Source organism: Boleophthalmus pectinirostris, unplaced genomic scaffold (assembly GCF_026225935.1).
Source record: "Boleophthalmus pectinirostris isolate CB_2022bp ecotype Guang Dong unplaced genomic scaffold, ASM2622593v1 HiC_scaffold_4, whole genome shotgun sequence".
Taxonomy (NCBI): Eukaryota; Metazoa; Chordata; class Actinopteri; order Gobiiformes; family Gobiidae; genus Boleophthalmus; species Boleophthalmus pectinirostris.
The window spans coordinates 28,182,983-28,200,496 of NW_026571353.1; the positions used below are offsets into that span (position 1 = coordinate 28,182,983).

The 17,514-nt window shown below is 37.3% G+C and overlaps 1 protein-coding gene across 2 annotated transcripts in view; it reads right to left on the reverse strand.

The window, feature by feature from the left end:
• Nucleotides 1-17,514, reverse strand: part of ipo11 (importin 11) — a 280,362-nt gene that overhangs the window by 221,537 nt on the left and 41,311 nt on the right. For both annotated transcript variants that reach the window (XM_055161532.1, XM_020932323.2), the window contains exons 7-10: nt 13,657-13,715; nt 9,311-9,359; nt 1,395-1,465; nt 388-580 (exon numbers count right to left, since the gene is read on the reverse strand). In XM_055161532.1, the coding sequence (XP_055017507.1) occupies nt 388-580; nt 1,395-1,465; nt 9,311-9,359; nt 13,657-13,715 (372 nt within the window). The remainder of the gene's footprint in view (nt 1-387; nt 581-1,394; nt 1,466-9,310; nt 9,360-13,656; nt 13,716-17,514) is intronic.

A 17,514-nucleotide genomic window follows, 5' to 3' on the forward strand; every position in this document is an offset into this window, starting at 1 on the left:
AACAACATTTTAAATAAAAAATTTCTCTATAGCCTATCTGTAGCCCGCGGGCCAGCTATAATACATATTTGATATGATCTCATGGGACAAATATAATTATATCTCGGGCATAATTTGGCCTCTGCGCCTGAGTTTGAGATGTGTGGTCTAAAAGAAACGTATCATAAATTATACAGGAGTTTGCAATAAATAAATAGAACACTGAAACAATAGTAGTTTAACCTCTATAATAGCAGTAGGTGTAGAGGTAATTATTCATCCTGTATCTCAAATGTTATCGTACTACCACATAAATAAGAAAAAGTTCCCCATTAGTGCAAAGAAAAGGTACATTATTATAAACTCTGAGCTCCGATCTAGCTAAACAATGAGCCTGACCACTTTTACCTTCTATGTTCTTGTTGGGTTTGTAGGCATCGTTCTTCAGGATCATTTTAATGAGGTTCATGCACTGGACGATGAAGCGCTCAAAGGTGATTCCCTCTCCGGCTGGCGTGAACACGTAGCTCACGGCAAACTCCAGAGACCGCTGAATGTGGGGGATAAACGCACACGGATGCTGCTCCAGAAAGTCCAACAACTGAAGGAAAGAGGAAAGGGGAAAGACATGGATTTACATATAGTTATCAGGGACAGTCACACTATTTTCTGATCTATGTAACAATCACGTTTCCTCATCACAAACATGCCTAGAGTTATGTTTTGTTTCATTCAACAGTTTTGTATAAATAAGACCTTTAAAGAAAACGCTATGAATGGAACTTTGGGGCATTGTTTGAGTGACAAACATTGAACACAACAATCAGAGCAAAAACCATGGAGACAAACAAACACAGATTACAAATTATACCGTGCACCTTTAAAATACAGGTGTTGAACTGAAGGAAAAGTGAGGAGGCAGAAGTGACTTTATGCATAATTATTAGGACAACGTAACAAAAAATTTTGCATTTAAAGTCTAGAATTAAATGAATGGAAATTAATGGCACAGTTTATGTGGAATCACCACTAAAAACAGTCAAATTGATGTTGGAGGGAATGGAAGAATTTTAACTGCATATTTTTTGTTTTTGGTGGAGGGTACACCATCTCCTTGTCATTATGGATATGTTATTGCTTTACCAAGAATGTTCCATGGTATAGCATTAAACATATTTCAATGGAGACAAGCAGATGGCTCCAAAAGGCCAAGTTTTAAAGAGGTGACCCTGCTCACAGTCAGAATGTACATGTTTTTTGCTAGAAATATGCTATACAGTGGAAAGGTATGGCAAGCTTCAGTTTACGCAGTGCACCAATGCCTTGATCTAGTTCATGGAGAATATATTTGTAATTACTAGGCCTACTCATATAAAAATGGTGGCATGTTTTCAAAAAAAATATTATGAACTTACAACTTTAGTGTAAAGGATAATAGTCTTTTCCAGCTTCTCTCTGCAGGGGCTCTCAGGACCAACTTGTCGACCTGGAAAAAAAACACAAACAATAAATGTAAAAAAGTGTTTAATTTGCATAAATAATTCTAGGCGTTATACAACCTTGGTTAGCCACACAGAAAAACAAAAACAAGTCTACTGAATTCTGTACGGCAATTGTTTGAGTACAATTTCAAGTAGCAGGTATAATAAACAAAGTACTTAAAGACTATTTAAAGGTGCACAGTGGAACATTTTGGTTGGGGGTCCATCACCTGCTTGTTTCTACGGAGATGTCATTGCTCTGCCTGGAATGTTTCACAGTATGACATGAAGCAGTTCTGTCTTACAGTTATTAAATTGGAGGTGGTTTTATAGTTCAAAAATACCTAGAAAAACAGGCATTCTGACAGTGAGCAGGGTCACCTCTTCACAGATGTGACCTGTAAGTTGGTTTGGTTTAGTCTTCATAAAGAGAGAAGGGTTTAATGCCATACTGTGAAACATTCCAGATAAATCAATTACATCTCTACAAAGAAAAGCATTAGATGGATCCTCCACCATAATAAGTGTTACACAGTGCACCTTTAAATACAAAACACCTGCCCTTCTACTTAAAACTTAAAACAACATCCTTTTCATAGAAGAAATAAATTAATAAAACTTAACAGATCTCAACAAATAGTCATTACTAAGACAGATTTAACAATTCATAGCTAAAATACAAAAAACTTGACTGCACAAGAAAATAAACTTCTGTTAGTTTTGAATGTTAAACTGACTGAAAAAGTAAAAATCTGCTTTTTACAGATTAAACAAGTCAAAGAGAGTGTATGCAAACTATGCATATGAAATTGTTGCCTGGGGAAATCAATTTAATTTCACCAACATGTTTATGGAGACATTACTTTATTTTAATACCTACTATCTGGAAAAAATACAGCTTTCCCATGCCAAACTATTATGTATAATTTATCATTTAAAGTCCAATAAAATGAAAAATGCTGTATTTTGTTTCGGGATATCCATTTTGAAACCATAACAGCAGGACCAATTATGAAGTTACATTTTGTTTATATTTGGTTGCCTTGTTAATTTAAAGGACACCTATTATGCAAATTATTATTATTATTATGCAGTTGTTAGCCCTTATCATTTACCCTTTGTAATTTGTATTTGGAATAATTTGTGCAAGTTTTAGTAATCTTTAATCTCATTTTATCTTGTTTTCAAGATAAAATTATATTACCAATATTGCCGATAATGCCCTGGGTTCAGCGCCCCCAGCATATGACCACTGTACTGTACTAACCTCGTATTTCCAACATATACACCACTAATGATACTGTCAATAAGTGCATTAAGACTTTACTTAACCAGCAACCCTGGACAACTGGCAAAGTGAGATCCCTTTTGAAAGCACGCAACAACACTTTCATGGTAGGGGACAAGCTACAAAAGCTACTTAAGAAGGGAATTTCAGAGGCAAAAAGGGAATATGGCAGGAAAATAGAGAGCCATCTTATGTATAAAGACACATGGAGGATGTGGAAAGGGATTCAACTTCTAACTAATTATAAGGGCAAAAGGAACAACCTCAAGAACTTTGCAGAGTCGCGAACTAAGGAGTTCAGCTTTCTTCTTCTTTGCCCACTTTGAGGACACGTTTTGCTTTGAAAACAGTTATTATTCCCATGTCCAAACACCCAGCTTCGACTGATCTCAACAACTACAGGCCACTTACGTCTGTGGTGATGAAATGCTTTGAAAAACTGGTTCTGCGACATGTTAGAGCCAACCTCCCACCCTCCTTTGACTCCTGTCCATTTTCATACAGAGCTAATTGGTCGGCAGTCATCTCACCAGAAGCAAACTATGTGAGGATGCTCTTCACAGACTTTAACTCGGCCTTTAATACAATCTTCCAACACTGAATACTGGTGTACCTCAGGGATGTGTGTTGAGTCCGCTCCTTTACTCACTGTACACGCATGACTGTACCACCATCCATCCCACCAACACATTCATAAAATTTGCAAGCGATACAGCGGTCATTGAGCTCATCACCAATGAGATGAATCATTCAGAATGATGTTCAGTCACGCATTTGGTCCTAAATTTAACCAAGACCAAAAGATAATTTTGTATTTCTGAAAGATGTGTGCCTCAAATCCAGTTCTATTCTACATCAATGGTGTATGCATAGAATGAGTGAAGGATTTCAAATATCTTGGCATCCATTTGAGTGCGGACCTCTTCTGGTCACTTAACACTTCAGCCACTGTAAAAAAGTCTCAACAGCGGCTTTGCTTCCTGCGTGTACTTAGGAGAAACAACACGGAGAGGAGTTTAATGGTTTCCTTTTACAAAGCGGCAGTTGAATCCATCCTTACATACCACATCTCAGTTTGGTATGCAAGCTGCTCTACTGCAGACAAAAGAGCACTACAGAGAGTTGTTAAGATAGCTGCAAAAATAATTGGAACCCACCTGACCCCACTGAAAGACATTGCCACTTCACGTTACCTGAGCGAGGCAATAGTCTCAGACCAGTCGCACCCTGCCCACCCGCTGTTCGATCTGTTACTTTCAGGAGGGCAGTACAGGTCGATGAAAATGTGCACTGCAAGACTACAAAACAGCTTTTTCCCAACAGCTATCAATGTGCTAAATCACTTGTGTCTGTGTACATCAGAGGGAGGTGCTAACTGTAATTACATTGACATTCAAAACAATCAATCATTAGACCAAAAAAAACTCAAAAAACCCACCATAAACTTCCATCTCAATTTTGATAACACTTCACTCAATCCATTCCCACTCCTCCGTAACCTTAGCATCCTCCTCGACCCCAACCTCCCACATTAAACAAATAACCCGGTCTGCATTTTTCTATCTCAAAAACATTGCCCGACTCCATCCATCTCGCACTTTATCTTTTGCAGAAACCTTAATTCATGCATCCATCACCTCCAGAATTGACTACTGCAATAGCATTTTTTATGACAAACCCTCAAAAACTCTCAATAAACTGCAATACATTCAAAACTCCATAGCCTGCCTGTCTCCTCACACATATGCAGTTTAAAAAAAGAACCTCCAGATCCTCCACTGGCTCTCCATCCCTCAGCGCATCCACTTCAAAGTCCTTCTCATCACTTTCAAAGCCCTCCACAACAAGGCCCTGTCCTACGTCTTGGACCTGCTGCACCCCCACATAAGTTCTCTCCGCTCCTCTGATGCCAGTGTCCTGTCCTTCCCCTGTAGGACCAAACCAGAGAGACAGAGCCTTCTCCATCACTGTCCCCACCCCCTGGAGCTCTCTGCCCCAGCAACACCGTGACTGTACCGAACTCCCCACCTTCAAGAAACTGCTTAAAATTCATCTATTCATCTAGAACCGCCTTTAATGTCTAGCTTGTTTTTAAATCATGCCTATAGTTTGTCTATACTCTTTAATTTTATACTTTGTACAGCATTTTTGAGTGTTTAGAAAAGAGCTTTTTCAGTAAAATTCATAAAAATGTATATTACTATTATTATTATCACAAAAGTCACTCTGCTTTTGTATGTATACAGCTTTGTAATTCTGTATAAGTACTGTATACTGGAGGGAACTCTGAGGAGATGACTCGGGGAAAACGAAAAGAAGCTGCTGGTTGAGACCCTGTCCATAGCAGCTGTAACTGCATCTTTGCCCTGATATTAATTGATCTGTCTTTCACCAAATCTCTGCACACCAAAGTAGGACATAACCAAAGAGCAATATATCAGCAATATACTAACACTTTTTTAACTTAAAATGTCCCTTGTTCTTGTTAAGCATTAGAAATTACGCTCTACCGCAGTATTTTTTTCTCATGGTTATCATACTGTGGAAATTTCATATCATACCATCTGTAATTGCTGTTCATATTTTTTTAAATATTGTACATTTAGGATTTAGGTTTTGTGGATACTTATGATTTATGGTTTGGTTTCAGTATCATTGTTTATCATCTGTATTAACGTCAGCAATATATCACACTTTAGAATAGCTATTGTGAGAAGTCTAACCCTGACCACCATATGGGATCAAATTTTAGCCTATTAATAATTCAAATGAGATAAGTTCAACGTTGAAGCAGTGATCCTGTGAGCTGTCACTTCGTATCTTGTTAGACACATGTACTTTTCAATCACAGCTGATCTAGAGTGACACCATTGATTACAAAGGTTAACACACTCAGAACAAATTTCTTACAGATCAGCGATTATGCAAATTGCCAATACACTATTGACATTATGTCTATCCCATTGCTTTTGCATTTAAAGGAATAAGACAGCTGATAGTGCAAGCATACACAGAGTAAAGTCACCAAAGTCAGACAGGGCAGAAGTCTACATAACAATTCTTCATTAATGTTGTAAAATAATTTTAATAGAGATTACAATGATGGCTTCAATCAATTAAACAATATAAATTCTGTTTTTAATGACATGGTGCTCATTCTGCCCTTCTAATCCTGGTTTAAGGTTTTAATTAAAGCCATAACATTTTTTCAAAATAACAGTAGGTCCATATATTACATCAACAAGTTAATAATTGACAGTACAAAATTAACAATTTAAAGGTGCACTTCTTCCAGGAGGTGGCAACTCATCTGCATGATTCCATGGAAATAAAAGTTAAAGCCATACTTTGGAGCATATTTGTGTAACATGGAGCTAGAAAAGTTTTATATCATATTGTGGAAGATTAGAGCCAAAGGTACAAGATTTCCATGTAACCAAGCAGAACAGGCCCTCCTCTAGGCCAAACAGGAGTCAGGTTTATGGAGATGCAAGCCAGCTCACAGTAGGAACATTTTTCATTGCTGTGTTTTCTAGGCTAAGAAGTTACTGTGGCTTTAAGTTTTCATTTGAGAAGCAAAACAATCTGTGTGAATTAGTTAACTATTCAATATAAAACTTTAGACACAATAATAGTACATGAAATAAAACAGAAAAGATGAGTAAACAGACTTTCCTCTCTTATATTAATATTTCTATATATATATTTCCTTTTATCAGAGATTGGCAGGTGAGGCAGCAGACAGAGCACTCAAATGACACATATCTGACTGAAAGAGCCTCACATCTGAATGGGACATAAAGGCAGCTACAAAGAGCCCATTTGAACTGACCTTATCTGTCAGTGCAGCAGAGGCCTGTGTGCTCTGCTATCTACTGCCCCAAAACAACACCACCATCACCACAGTAAACAAGTAAGGCTGCTCCATAAAAGGGATCAACAATTTGGGGAAAAACATCTAATAGCATTTTTTCTAATTAGCAATTTGATTAATTATCCGCCTGGTTTCAATTCAGAGTGCACATCATTTGATAGAAGACTGAAATATGAACTGCTACACTAACAGGCTTGCTAATGCATTTGATTATATTGCATTACTAGGCCTGCCACAAACATTCCCAGAGTAACTTATCATTAAATATACGATAGAGGAAAAGATTTGTTAAACTTTTCTCTGAGGATTATTTTTAGGTCGTAGATTTGAGTAGTTAATGATCAAATAAGAGATTCGATATAGACGCAAACTAACATAAGTGTTCTTTGTTGCAGGTTTCTTTAATGATGACACTTATTGACACTTTGCAGTCATGCTGGGGGTTCTGCATGCATGTCTATCGCAGAATGTTTATCCCTTACCATAGTGACAGTGCCCACATTAGCAAACACAATCAAAAATGTGCATAAGGTGTCTGAAAATTTTAAAATTTTTATTTAAACAGCATATTTTTAGGAGTCTGATCACTACAAGTATTCGTGGTTCTGTAACATCTTAATAAAAGAAATTAAAAGTTAACCCTTGGCTCCTGTGTCTACTTAAATACATTTAGTCCTTCAAGTCGTAACATCTGGTCCATATAAAAAGTAATTAAAAGCTATAATGCAAAAAAAAACTGTTTATAGCAGTGTTTTCCAATCAGAGCTCCAGAGTCCACATGTTTACAGAATATACACAGTTTAATTCATAAAAGTAGTTTAGATTATAAATTTAAATCATTTTATAATGTTGTTACCTCCTCAAAAATAGACCTGGAGTAGTGTTTTGTTTCATTCACACATGTTTTAGTAACACTTTATTTATAGTCCTTACATCTCCAAAGTTTAGCTACCTTTTGTTTTGTGGAGTCTGGCAGTTCGAGGGTTGAAATGATCCAAATGATTCTGGTTAAGGTGTATGGAGTTTAAACAGTGGAGTGTGGTCAGGGCAATCAAGGCAAGCAATGGTTGCCCCAAAAAATTTAAAATCATTGCATGTCAAAAGCAAAATTAAATAGTGTCTAATTAGATCAAAATAATCCCATTTTACCTTCATTTCTGTCTGTTTTGAAACACGGTTGTAGTAGCTGTGTCCTTCACTACACTCTTCTGGCCACCGAGCAGACTGCAACAACAGCGGTTCCGAACCTCCCATTAACTTGTGTTGTTTTGCCTTTCTGCATTGCCTTTCTTCATGTTTTTGGCTATCTACATGCACTCTTACAACCGCAGAGATCAGCCGGTTGTTTTAGAGGTTTGCGCATGCGTATTGAGGACCACAGCAGGCTCAAACAGCGCTGAATAAACCCGTGAGGCGATTCCTACAGAGTGTGAATAACTTGCTTTTAGCAACGAGTCACTGTTTGTAGCTTCGTGTTTTTAATGATTAGTTGTTAGTTAGAAATACTGGCAGCCATTTAATCAAACAGCGAGCTAGTTTCAGGGCTAGTCTGTGTGAAATGGAGGATCCGGACAAAGCAGTGGAGTGACAGCGACTGGGGGAGCGAAGAGTCTTGTCTATGTGTTTGTGAAGGAGCGAAAGTGCCAGAGAAATAACAGCACAATTACACACATGTGAAGGAACATGTGTCTGATTTGGACCTACTCCACTTCAGGGAAACACGTCATTTTGCATCTGTGAGAGTGATAACGTGCTGTTGTGGGTGTTGTGCTGTTCGTTTTGTGATGTGTTTGTTTGTGACACATCAGGCTGTATTATAAGTGCATCTGTCTGACCAATGCACTGTTGTTGTTAGTATCTCTTCATGATCTTCATGAATGTACAGGTTGTATAGTAAGGACATTACACATTTGTAGAACTGTCATATGTCATTTATGTGGTTTCTTGATGCATAATAATAATTACATAGATACAAATAGTACTGAAGGGTCAGCTGCATAAATAAGGTGTAGAAATAGCCCTATTTGTACAAAGATGGTATCAAATACAGTCCAATATATACAAATATTAATAAACTATATGGTCTTGGCTTCTCTAATTTGACTCCCGAATGGCTCAGTATACATGCAATTAATGTGAGTATGAACAAATATACTCATCTGCAATGTAATTTGCATAAAAATTGGTGTTAATTGTTATCGACTAAATACTGATGTCCACCCTAAGTCTGCTTGCTTATCCATCAAAGTCACTGCACACTACTGAGTTTAAAACATAGTGGAGCATTTCCTGTACCACCACATGACATCAGACGGTGGAACAAAGTGTCTGTTTTAGAGAAGAACTCAGTCTAAATATGCAGGGTTTGTGTTAAACATCTGTGAATGAGAAAAAAAATACAACTCCAGGCATGATTTTGATGATGAAACACCATTATGACAGTGTAATATGGGAACTTTAAACTGAAATCTAAATCCACACCATAGTCACTTCTCACATTTTAGAAAAAACCCTTTATTAAAAGTGTATTATGTATGACCTTTTGATTTTGTTTTCATAACACCTGGCAAAACGAAGGCAATAAACTTGTGCATGCAGCAGTTGTAGCTCTGCTTATTTGGTTTGTTTACTGAAGGGGAAACTTTAGATCAGAGCAAGGAGACAGAGGAGGAGACAAGTCATACTCACAGCATTCCAAGAACTGCTTTAGCCTTTCAAATACGGCATTCAGGAAGCCCTAGAAGAGGGGACAAGATGGTGAGATCCTGATACATTCTGATTGGTTCATTAGAGTGTCCATTGATCAAGAGCATTACAAAACAATAACGAGAGTTAAAAGTGCACACAGACTGAATGACTTTATAAAGTGTGGAAAGAAGTGGCAGCAAGAGTAAATTAAAGGGAGTATATGTATGTTTTGGGAACTTTTTTAGCTCAGTTTATGTCATTATATCATGGGATCATCTACAAAGTGCAGCATCTTCAAAGGACAAAAGTACAAGGGACTTTCAAATTTTGTGAAATATGAAAATGAAAATGTTTGCTCTGGACATTTGAGATGCTACAGGTTATTTACACCAACTGTGGCAGCAAATGTGGCAGAAGACCTTGCAGAGGAAATACTTTTTTAAGAGGGAATGAACCTTTTCATCACCGACCAAAACACCACAGCAGACTGAGTGATTTTTTTTTTTACAATATGAAGAGCTACTTTGTGATCCTTGTTATTGATTTTATTGATAAAATAGTGGTTATCGATCCCCCAACCCGATGGTAGGAAGATTAATTCCCACTCGGACCAAGTGCTGTTGTTGTGTCCCTGCTCCTGCATTGCCTAATATGAATCTGGTGTGTACGTGAATGATTGGTGATGCTCAGAAAGGCCAAAGGAGCGTTGGAGAAAGGTGTAAGGCATTATTAAAATACATATATAACAACACAAGAATTTTCAGGCTTTATTTTCTTTTTCTGTCAGCCAAAATATTACTATATTCCCATTCCCTTTTTGAGATGCTCTGAAATGTATTGATGAAATTCTTTCTCTGTGAAATGGATTTTGCTACATACACAAATCTAATCTATTCATTCAGAAAAAAAAAAAACAGTTTGAGCTGTGAGAAAACCTAAAGAGTGCTCAAATGCGGACATGTCTGATGGTACAAATGTGGCAGATCTGCAGTCAAGTGTGTAACTAGATTCATCATTCTGTAATCAGAGACTTGGATTCGCCAACACTTGTCATCCATGTTAAATCAATGACTGTATCTCATTAATTTGAATCATTTATTTCCCTATTGAACTCACCTCGCCCGTATCTATTAGCAACGATTAACATTCTCCGAGGCTAATGTGTTCCAGGTCATGAAAACTGATGAGAGCACAGCCCATGATTAAGGTCTAAAGGTGATTAACTCAGGAAAAAAACACGTAAAAGCAATGCAAAGGAAGTCGGTGGGTTTGTTGTTAAGATTCAAGACACTAGCCTGGTATATACAGACTGAAATCCAAAGTAAAGAATTCATAGTCTAGCGTAGGAATGTCAATATTATTGGTTATTCAATCATCGTAAATCATTTCAGTTCATTACAAAAGAACAGGGGTCTTGCAATACAATATCGTCACAGTATGAACCTCACGGTACGATATTTATTGCGATATTCTGTGGAGGCTAAACAGCTAAAACTGTTAATATGGTACCTTTTCCTCCTAAAATGCTTTGACAAGAACATTTAATTCTGGACAACAATTTTTAAGAGTGAATATATTTTGCAACTTATGCAAGAGGCTTCTCCAGTTCTGACAAAGTTCTGTAATCTGTCTGAAGTGAAGCACTAACTACACTGAAACTAACACACCCTAGTTGTCTGCAGTAAGGTGGGTAATTGAGAATCCCTAGGTGTGAGCTGAACAATAATGACTTGGGTGACATTTCACACCTAGGGTATTTCAGTGAACTTTAGTAATAAAGTTATGTTCCAGTGTTAAGTTTCAGTGTGGTTAGCTCTTTTCTTCAGACAGGATAAGGCAGTGACTTAGCATAACCCTGTCAGAACGGAAGTTATTTAGAAGTCACTCCTAAAAAACTTTTGTTCAGTTGACAGAATGGAAGCTACCTGAAGGACAGAGGGATTACACTTCAATATATACACCAAAAAAAAATAAACCTAGTATACTTTTTATTTGTCTTTTTATATCATACAACATAACAAGTTTGATTCGCAGAAAACTAGACCATGAAACAAGCTGCAAACTTGTTAATGTGACAGGTATGTTTAAGTTAAATGAATATTTAATAGGACCATATGGGAAGCTCTTACACCATTGTTTCACTTAGGGATTAGTCATTAGTCAGCTATTAAAGAAGTCGGCATAGTTTCTCAGAAGTGTTAAAATACCTAGAATTGACAAACAGAAGGACGGGAAAATTTCAGAGAAAAACGCAGTGTTTAAAATATAATAGATGAGCTTTAGCTTTGCATAGCACTGGATGTGGTGAGATGTCAGACAAAAAAGAACTAGTTGTGTTATGTGTCTTATAAGTTAAAATAAACTGTATAATAAATTGCATGATTGTTGCAACTTTAACAAGCACAATGTTCAAAGCTTGTCACATATAGTTTGATAAAAATGCATGGATTAATTATTATTGCTTCACATTTACATAGAAATCACTTTGGTCATGAGTCGCTTGTTGAGATATTACTAGGAGGTGTAAATCTATTGCCAACACTTTATAACAACTATACCTTAAGAAAGACTTAATTCATAATGAACAAGTAGTTTATTAAGAATGATTCAGGCTTAACTGCTACCCCCGAGTCTAATCCCCTAATTTTAAAGATAGTAAAAAATAATAAAGTAATAAAAAGTAGTTACTAAGCATGAACCATTCTTAACAATATTTATCCTCCATGAAATAAGTCTTTCCCCAAGCTTTATTAAATCTTTTATATAAAAACTGATTAAATCTATTCATTTTCCATAACATTTTTTAGGGTGATAATAAACTGTACAGTAACTACACATTAAATCAGGAACACTGTAACTAAGAATCATGGGAAACCAAATGCCTGACACTATGCCCCACAGTTGATTCTCAATCAAGTTGAATTTTCATTCATGACAAAAAGCAAATTAGAAAACTTTAAGGAAACAACTGCATGACAATATCCCAGGCATGTGAAGAATCCCTCAGTCGTCCAGGTAGAATCCGTGGCGAGGAGAAAATTCAGTTTGTTGACTGGACAAAAGTTAGTTTGTTTGAAACTTTTCGAAGCTCATCCAAACTGCTTCTTCAGTTCTGGTCAGAATGCTGGTGGACACTTCCTTATATCTGCAGGGAGGAGCTAACTAACTGAAACTAACACACCTACTTGTTTACAGTTTCTGTTAGTTAGGCCTATTTACCTGTACAGGGTGTGGGGTCTAATTAGCATAACAGTTCATGGCCATAATGGAGCTTCCACACCTCTGGACCTGACCTGGCTACACCTCTTGTTCTCTTGTTTGTTTTAATTTAGGTTTGAGGATGGAGTTGTAAATATGGTGTCTGAGGCCTCCATTTCTGTTTAGAGAAGGATTCTCTTTCTTTGAATGAAGTAGACCACATTGCTTTGTTTGTGGCTCGGTGTTTTGTCCTTTGGGTGGACCAGTCTCTGTCTTAGAGTGTTTGTAGGTTTGAAATAGTCCAGGATTTCATGTTGTCTGAAAATCCTCTGTAATTTTTCAGAAACACCAGCCATGTAAGGGATAGTTACTCCCTTTTTCCTGGGTTCTGATTCTCTGTTGTCCTGTTTTTTAGTTCTCTTGGTTTTGTTGAAGGCCCATTTTGGATATCCGCAAACAGAGAGGGCTTTCTGCACATGTTGTTCTTCTTGCTCCTTTCCCTCTGTTACTTGTAGGCACCACTTGAGCCCTGTGTTGTAGTGTCCAAATAACTCCAAGTTTGTGTTGCAGTTATGCCATAGTACAATATCACAGCAACAGAAAGGTCTAAGTGGGCAGGGCTAAAAGTTCAAACTAAAACATGTTCCTCACTCATGGTTTGAAAATGGGTACAGGCCCTTTAAGGTTATTAACAGTGCACCGGTAGTTGTCTAAATAAATCGATTCAAACGATGCACTAAATACATAATATTATGCTATATAGAAATGCAGAAGTTCCAAGTAGCTCGGCTCTGTCTCATTGATTGCCTTTACACAAAGAAGCTAGCATCAAAGTTCAAGCAATTGTGAATTCTGGCCCATTTTTCTACAATAACTTTGAGCCAATCAGGATGTAAGGCCACCCTGAGGCACGCATTTAGCATTTTTGAGCGGAGAAGATTTGAGGAAGTGAATAAACAGTGTGATGGATTGTGATGTTTTAGGCCTGGGAGAACTTCGGACTCTTTGAACCAAGACAAGACTTAAGGCATTTTCAATCACCAAGGCCATCCTCATTTCACTCATACTGATTGGACTGATTTCCACCACAAAAAATATATAGCAGCTCCCTCCTAAAATGTAGCTCTCAGAATAGTTGTTAAACTTACCATTACTTCCATGTTCTGTTGAGGTTCTGGGAATCCATGGACTGTCAACTTTCTGAGAACTGCGGGGACAAAGAAAAAAGCATTTCAGTAAATAAGCTCAGATTCATTTTGCTGTTTAAGTTTGTAAGATTTCCAAACAAGCATCACACAAGAAAGGGAGGTGCTCAGTGGTTCAAGTATTCGCCCACAAACCCGAAGTTTGATGGTTCAATTCCACCTCCGACTAGTTAATGCAGTTTCTGTGACCAAAGGCAAGCATATCCCTCATTTTCCTTATGTATGAATATGGTGAGTGATTGGTGATGGTTGGAGGGGCCAAAAGCACAGACTGGCAGCCTCATTTCAGCCGTCTACCCCAAGGCAGCTGTGGCTTTAGTAGTACTAGGTGTGTAGTGAATGAAAAATGACTACAGTGTAGTGCTTTGGAAAGCTTGTCAATGGAGCTCAGTGTAAAAGTAAGTTATTATTACACCATTGTAACCATATTTTACAGTCTAATGTGAGGCGTGTCAGCATAGATGGTGATTGATTATGCGATATTGTAATCTATAGTTGGTTCATGAACTTTTCTGTACAATTGTGCTTGCTTGCAGTTTTGTGTCAATGCAATTGCTTAGTTTCAGAGGACATCAGAACCATCCAACCAACCAAAAGGCCAATAATATTTAATGCAGATGGGGACAGCTAAAGTTCAACTCTAAGGTTCAGTCATTACTAGATGATTAAGCTAAGATTAGTGAATTTACCTAAGATATTTCATATGAGAATGCCATGTAATCAATGGGAAAAACGGACACTTGTCATTATCACACACTAGAATCGGAAAATCATCTATTAATACTCTGCAGCTGATGTCATCCAACATGCTCTGGTGATGTGTGTGATTTGTGTTGTTAAAGTTAGTGCTGTAAAGTCTGTCACACAAAAAATTTAAGTTAGTCACTCTCAGCTTTTTGTTGAAAATTAAACTTAAAATTAACTTAAACAGGACCAGGAATGCATTGATGACAGGCTCAGGTTTTGGCAGTGTGTAGAGATACATGTAGAACACCCCCAGCATGCTGTCACTGCAAAGTATTAATAGAATTTTCCACCCAAGTTAAAAATGACTAGAATAATGCAGTGATCGTCATTTTAAGATTAAACTTCCATCTCCTGTGTCTGAGAGACTAGAGCTCCGGTTCCCATTTAGAGCTAACTGTATTGGACCAAGCACATGGCAGGTCTCACAGTGGGTTGCATCTTCTCACATGTCTCAGGTGCACAGGGCTGAGCTGATGTGGCAGCTGTGGTGAGATGAGGGCTTCTAACAGTGTCATGTCCAGTGAGTCGTGTCAAATTGTGTATGTTTCTATGTTTATATCACAACTGGATAACATGTTTAGGTGCTCCAAGGGCACAGGCACAGATAAAAGACCTGAAGGGACTCGGTGCAATAATCTATTTATTTTATTTAATAAATGTTTTTTATTGGTATGGATGTGAGGATGTGTGTATATTTGTAAATTTTTACTGCTACAGATCTGCTCTGCTGAAGTTTCGTTGTATTTCATACAATGACAATAAATAAATCTATCTATCTATCTATCTATCTAGGCCGGTCAGGAAAACAGATTTAGAAGTGATATATTTCTGAAGAAAATATACATGATAAACAATAATATGGATTTTAATATATGCCACTGACACAATAACTCTAAATTTCCCCCTTTCCCTTGTAGTATTTATCGTGACAGGCCTAGAAGTAGTAGCAAAGTTGGTGCCACCTACTGCCTCCACTCAAATTTAATGTTTCTCCAGCGACTAGGTCAGGAATCAGAATACACTAGACGGTTTGCAAGAACCTGGAAGATGTAGACCGCGTACCAGCCAATCAGCAAAGAGCTGTGAAGCCATAACGTCAAAATCAAACATCTGTCTGGGTCCCTTTTGTGGTACAACACAACAGTAAACAAAGTGGCTGAGATGGTTGTAGACGAAGCCATTCATTCTGTGTTGGCAATGATTCCCGAGATCGAGGATTTAAAGCCAGAACCAAGAGAATGTTTGGTGAATTTTATCAAGGGGAAAGACATTATTACCCTTCTTCCTGTGGGAGTTGGTGCATTACATACATCACAACCAAAGAAGAGCGATTGGTTAAATAAAAATCTACCTGCCTACCGTTGAGCGAACAAATCCTAATGCAAGGTCAGACGGGTTCTATGAAGTGAAACCGGCTGATGAATCAGGCTATAGAAGTAGGGCTGCAAGATTAATTGCACTTAAAATTTGTACGGACACAATTAGCAAAGGCTGCAGTTTTAAAAGTACTATAGTTTCCTCCACAAACAACAAAATATCAAAACAACAAAAGTAAAAACGGCTAACCCTGTTGTTCACAAACATGTTCTGAAATTTATTCTTGTATTAGTTTGTTAGTTCATGTTTAAGTCTTTTTTGTCAATTCTTCTGGACGTGTTTAAAATGTGAACTCTGAACAGAATCCCAAAACATAAATAGCAAATCAGATCTTAATGCTTATGTGAAAGATAACAATTGAATATTTTTCACAAACTGTGCAGCTCTACCAGTAAGTCACGTCAGTTTTAAACAAAATGGATTTGCTTATAGATGGCTGGAACAGGGAGCCACAGACTCATGTTTTAATGATCAAACATGGACCAAAATAGCTCTTTGAAGAAGGAGCCAGAATCACCAGTAACCAACCACATATAGGAGACGGGTTCATGAACCGGAGTATTTTGTGCATTAATTATAACCGTTTAAAAGATGTAGCATGGCCTCCTGCTGGTGTCATATTCTGAGGACATATTAAATCAAAGAGAGCCCTTGTGGCTTTATGGCACGATGATTTTAGACGCAGGATCTGGCAACCCAACGTGAGGAGTTCAATCTGCTTTCGAATTGGTCTGAGAACCAAAACGCAAAAAAACAAAGAACTTTTGGCATAAATTAACATTACAACAGCTATTATTAAAATCATTTGAGTTTAACATATTTACTTTACATCTGAGCACACAGATAATAATGTTTTCAGATTGATGAAAAAATGCCATAGCAATTAACAATTCAAAAATAAATCTTAATAAATTAATTAATACATCTATCTTCGGAATGGTCTAAAGTCATCATAATGTTGCCTATAAAACACAATCCTGGAAAACTACTAGGAAATAAACAGCACCTTTGATTTTACTGTCACTTTTATGTGATATCTGTGTTATTTTTAGTTTTAATACAGGAAGAGACACAATTTCCACTAGATGAGATTGGGTCCAAGAGAGCAAGACAAGATGACATTTTAACAAAATGTATAATAGAAAACGGTGCAGTTGACAATTTTGGCCTCATCATTTATGATTTGTTTCATTTTGTATTTTTGGTGTAGCAATGCTTCTTGGAAATACAACTTGTCAATAAATTAACTTTCCAAAACTTAACCCGTTTTTTGTCCAGTTCAAAATCTCACAAGATAATTTTTCTTTTCTTATGGCATGTTGCCAAACAGAAGGCTTTCAATCGCTACAACACTGAAAGCCTTCTGTTTGGCTCCATCACTGTGTGGTTCGGCAACATTACAGATAAAGAGTCGAAAGCTTTAAAGGTTCTATATTAGGCAAAACCTACTCTTGTACACTTTAAGCCATGTTAGAATGTAGTTATCTCATGTAAAATATATCTGGAGTGGTGTTTTGTTTCATGCACACATTTGATTAATCCTTGTTTATCAGTCTGTCTACATCTCCAAAACTCAAAATGCTCCATTCCACCTTGTGATGTCATTTAGTGACAGTTTTCAAGTTAACAGCTGCCAGAGAGTTTTCTGTTTGAGAGAAGAACTCAGCCTAAATACTG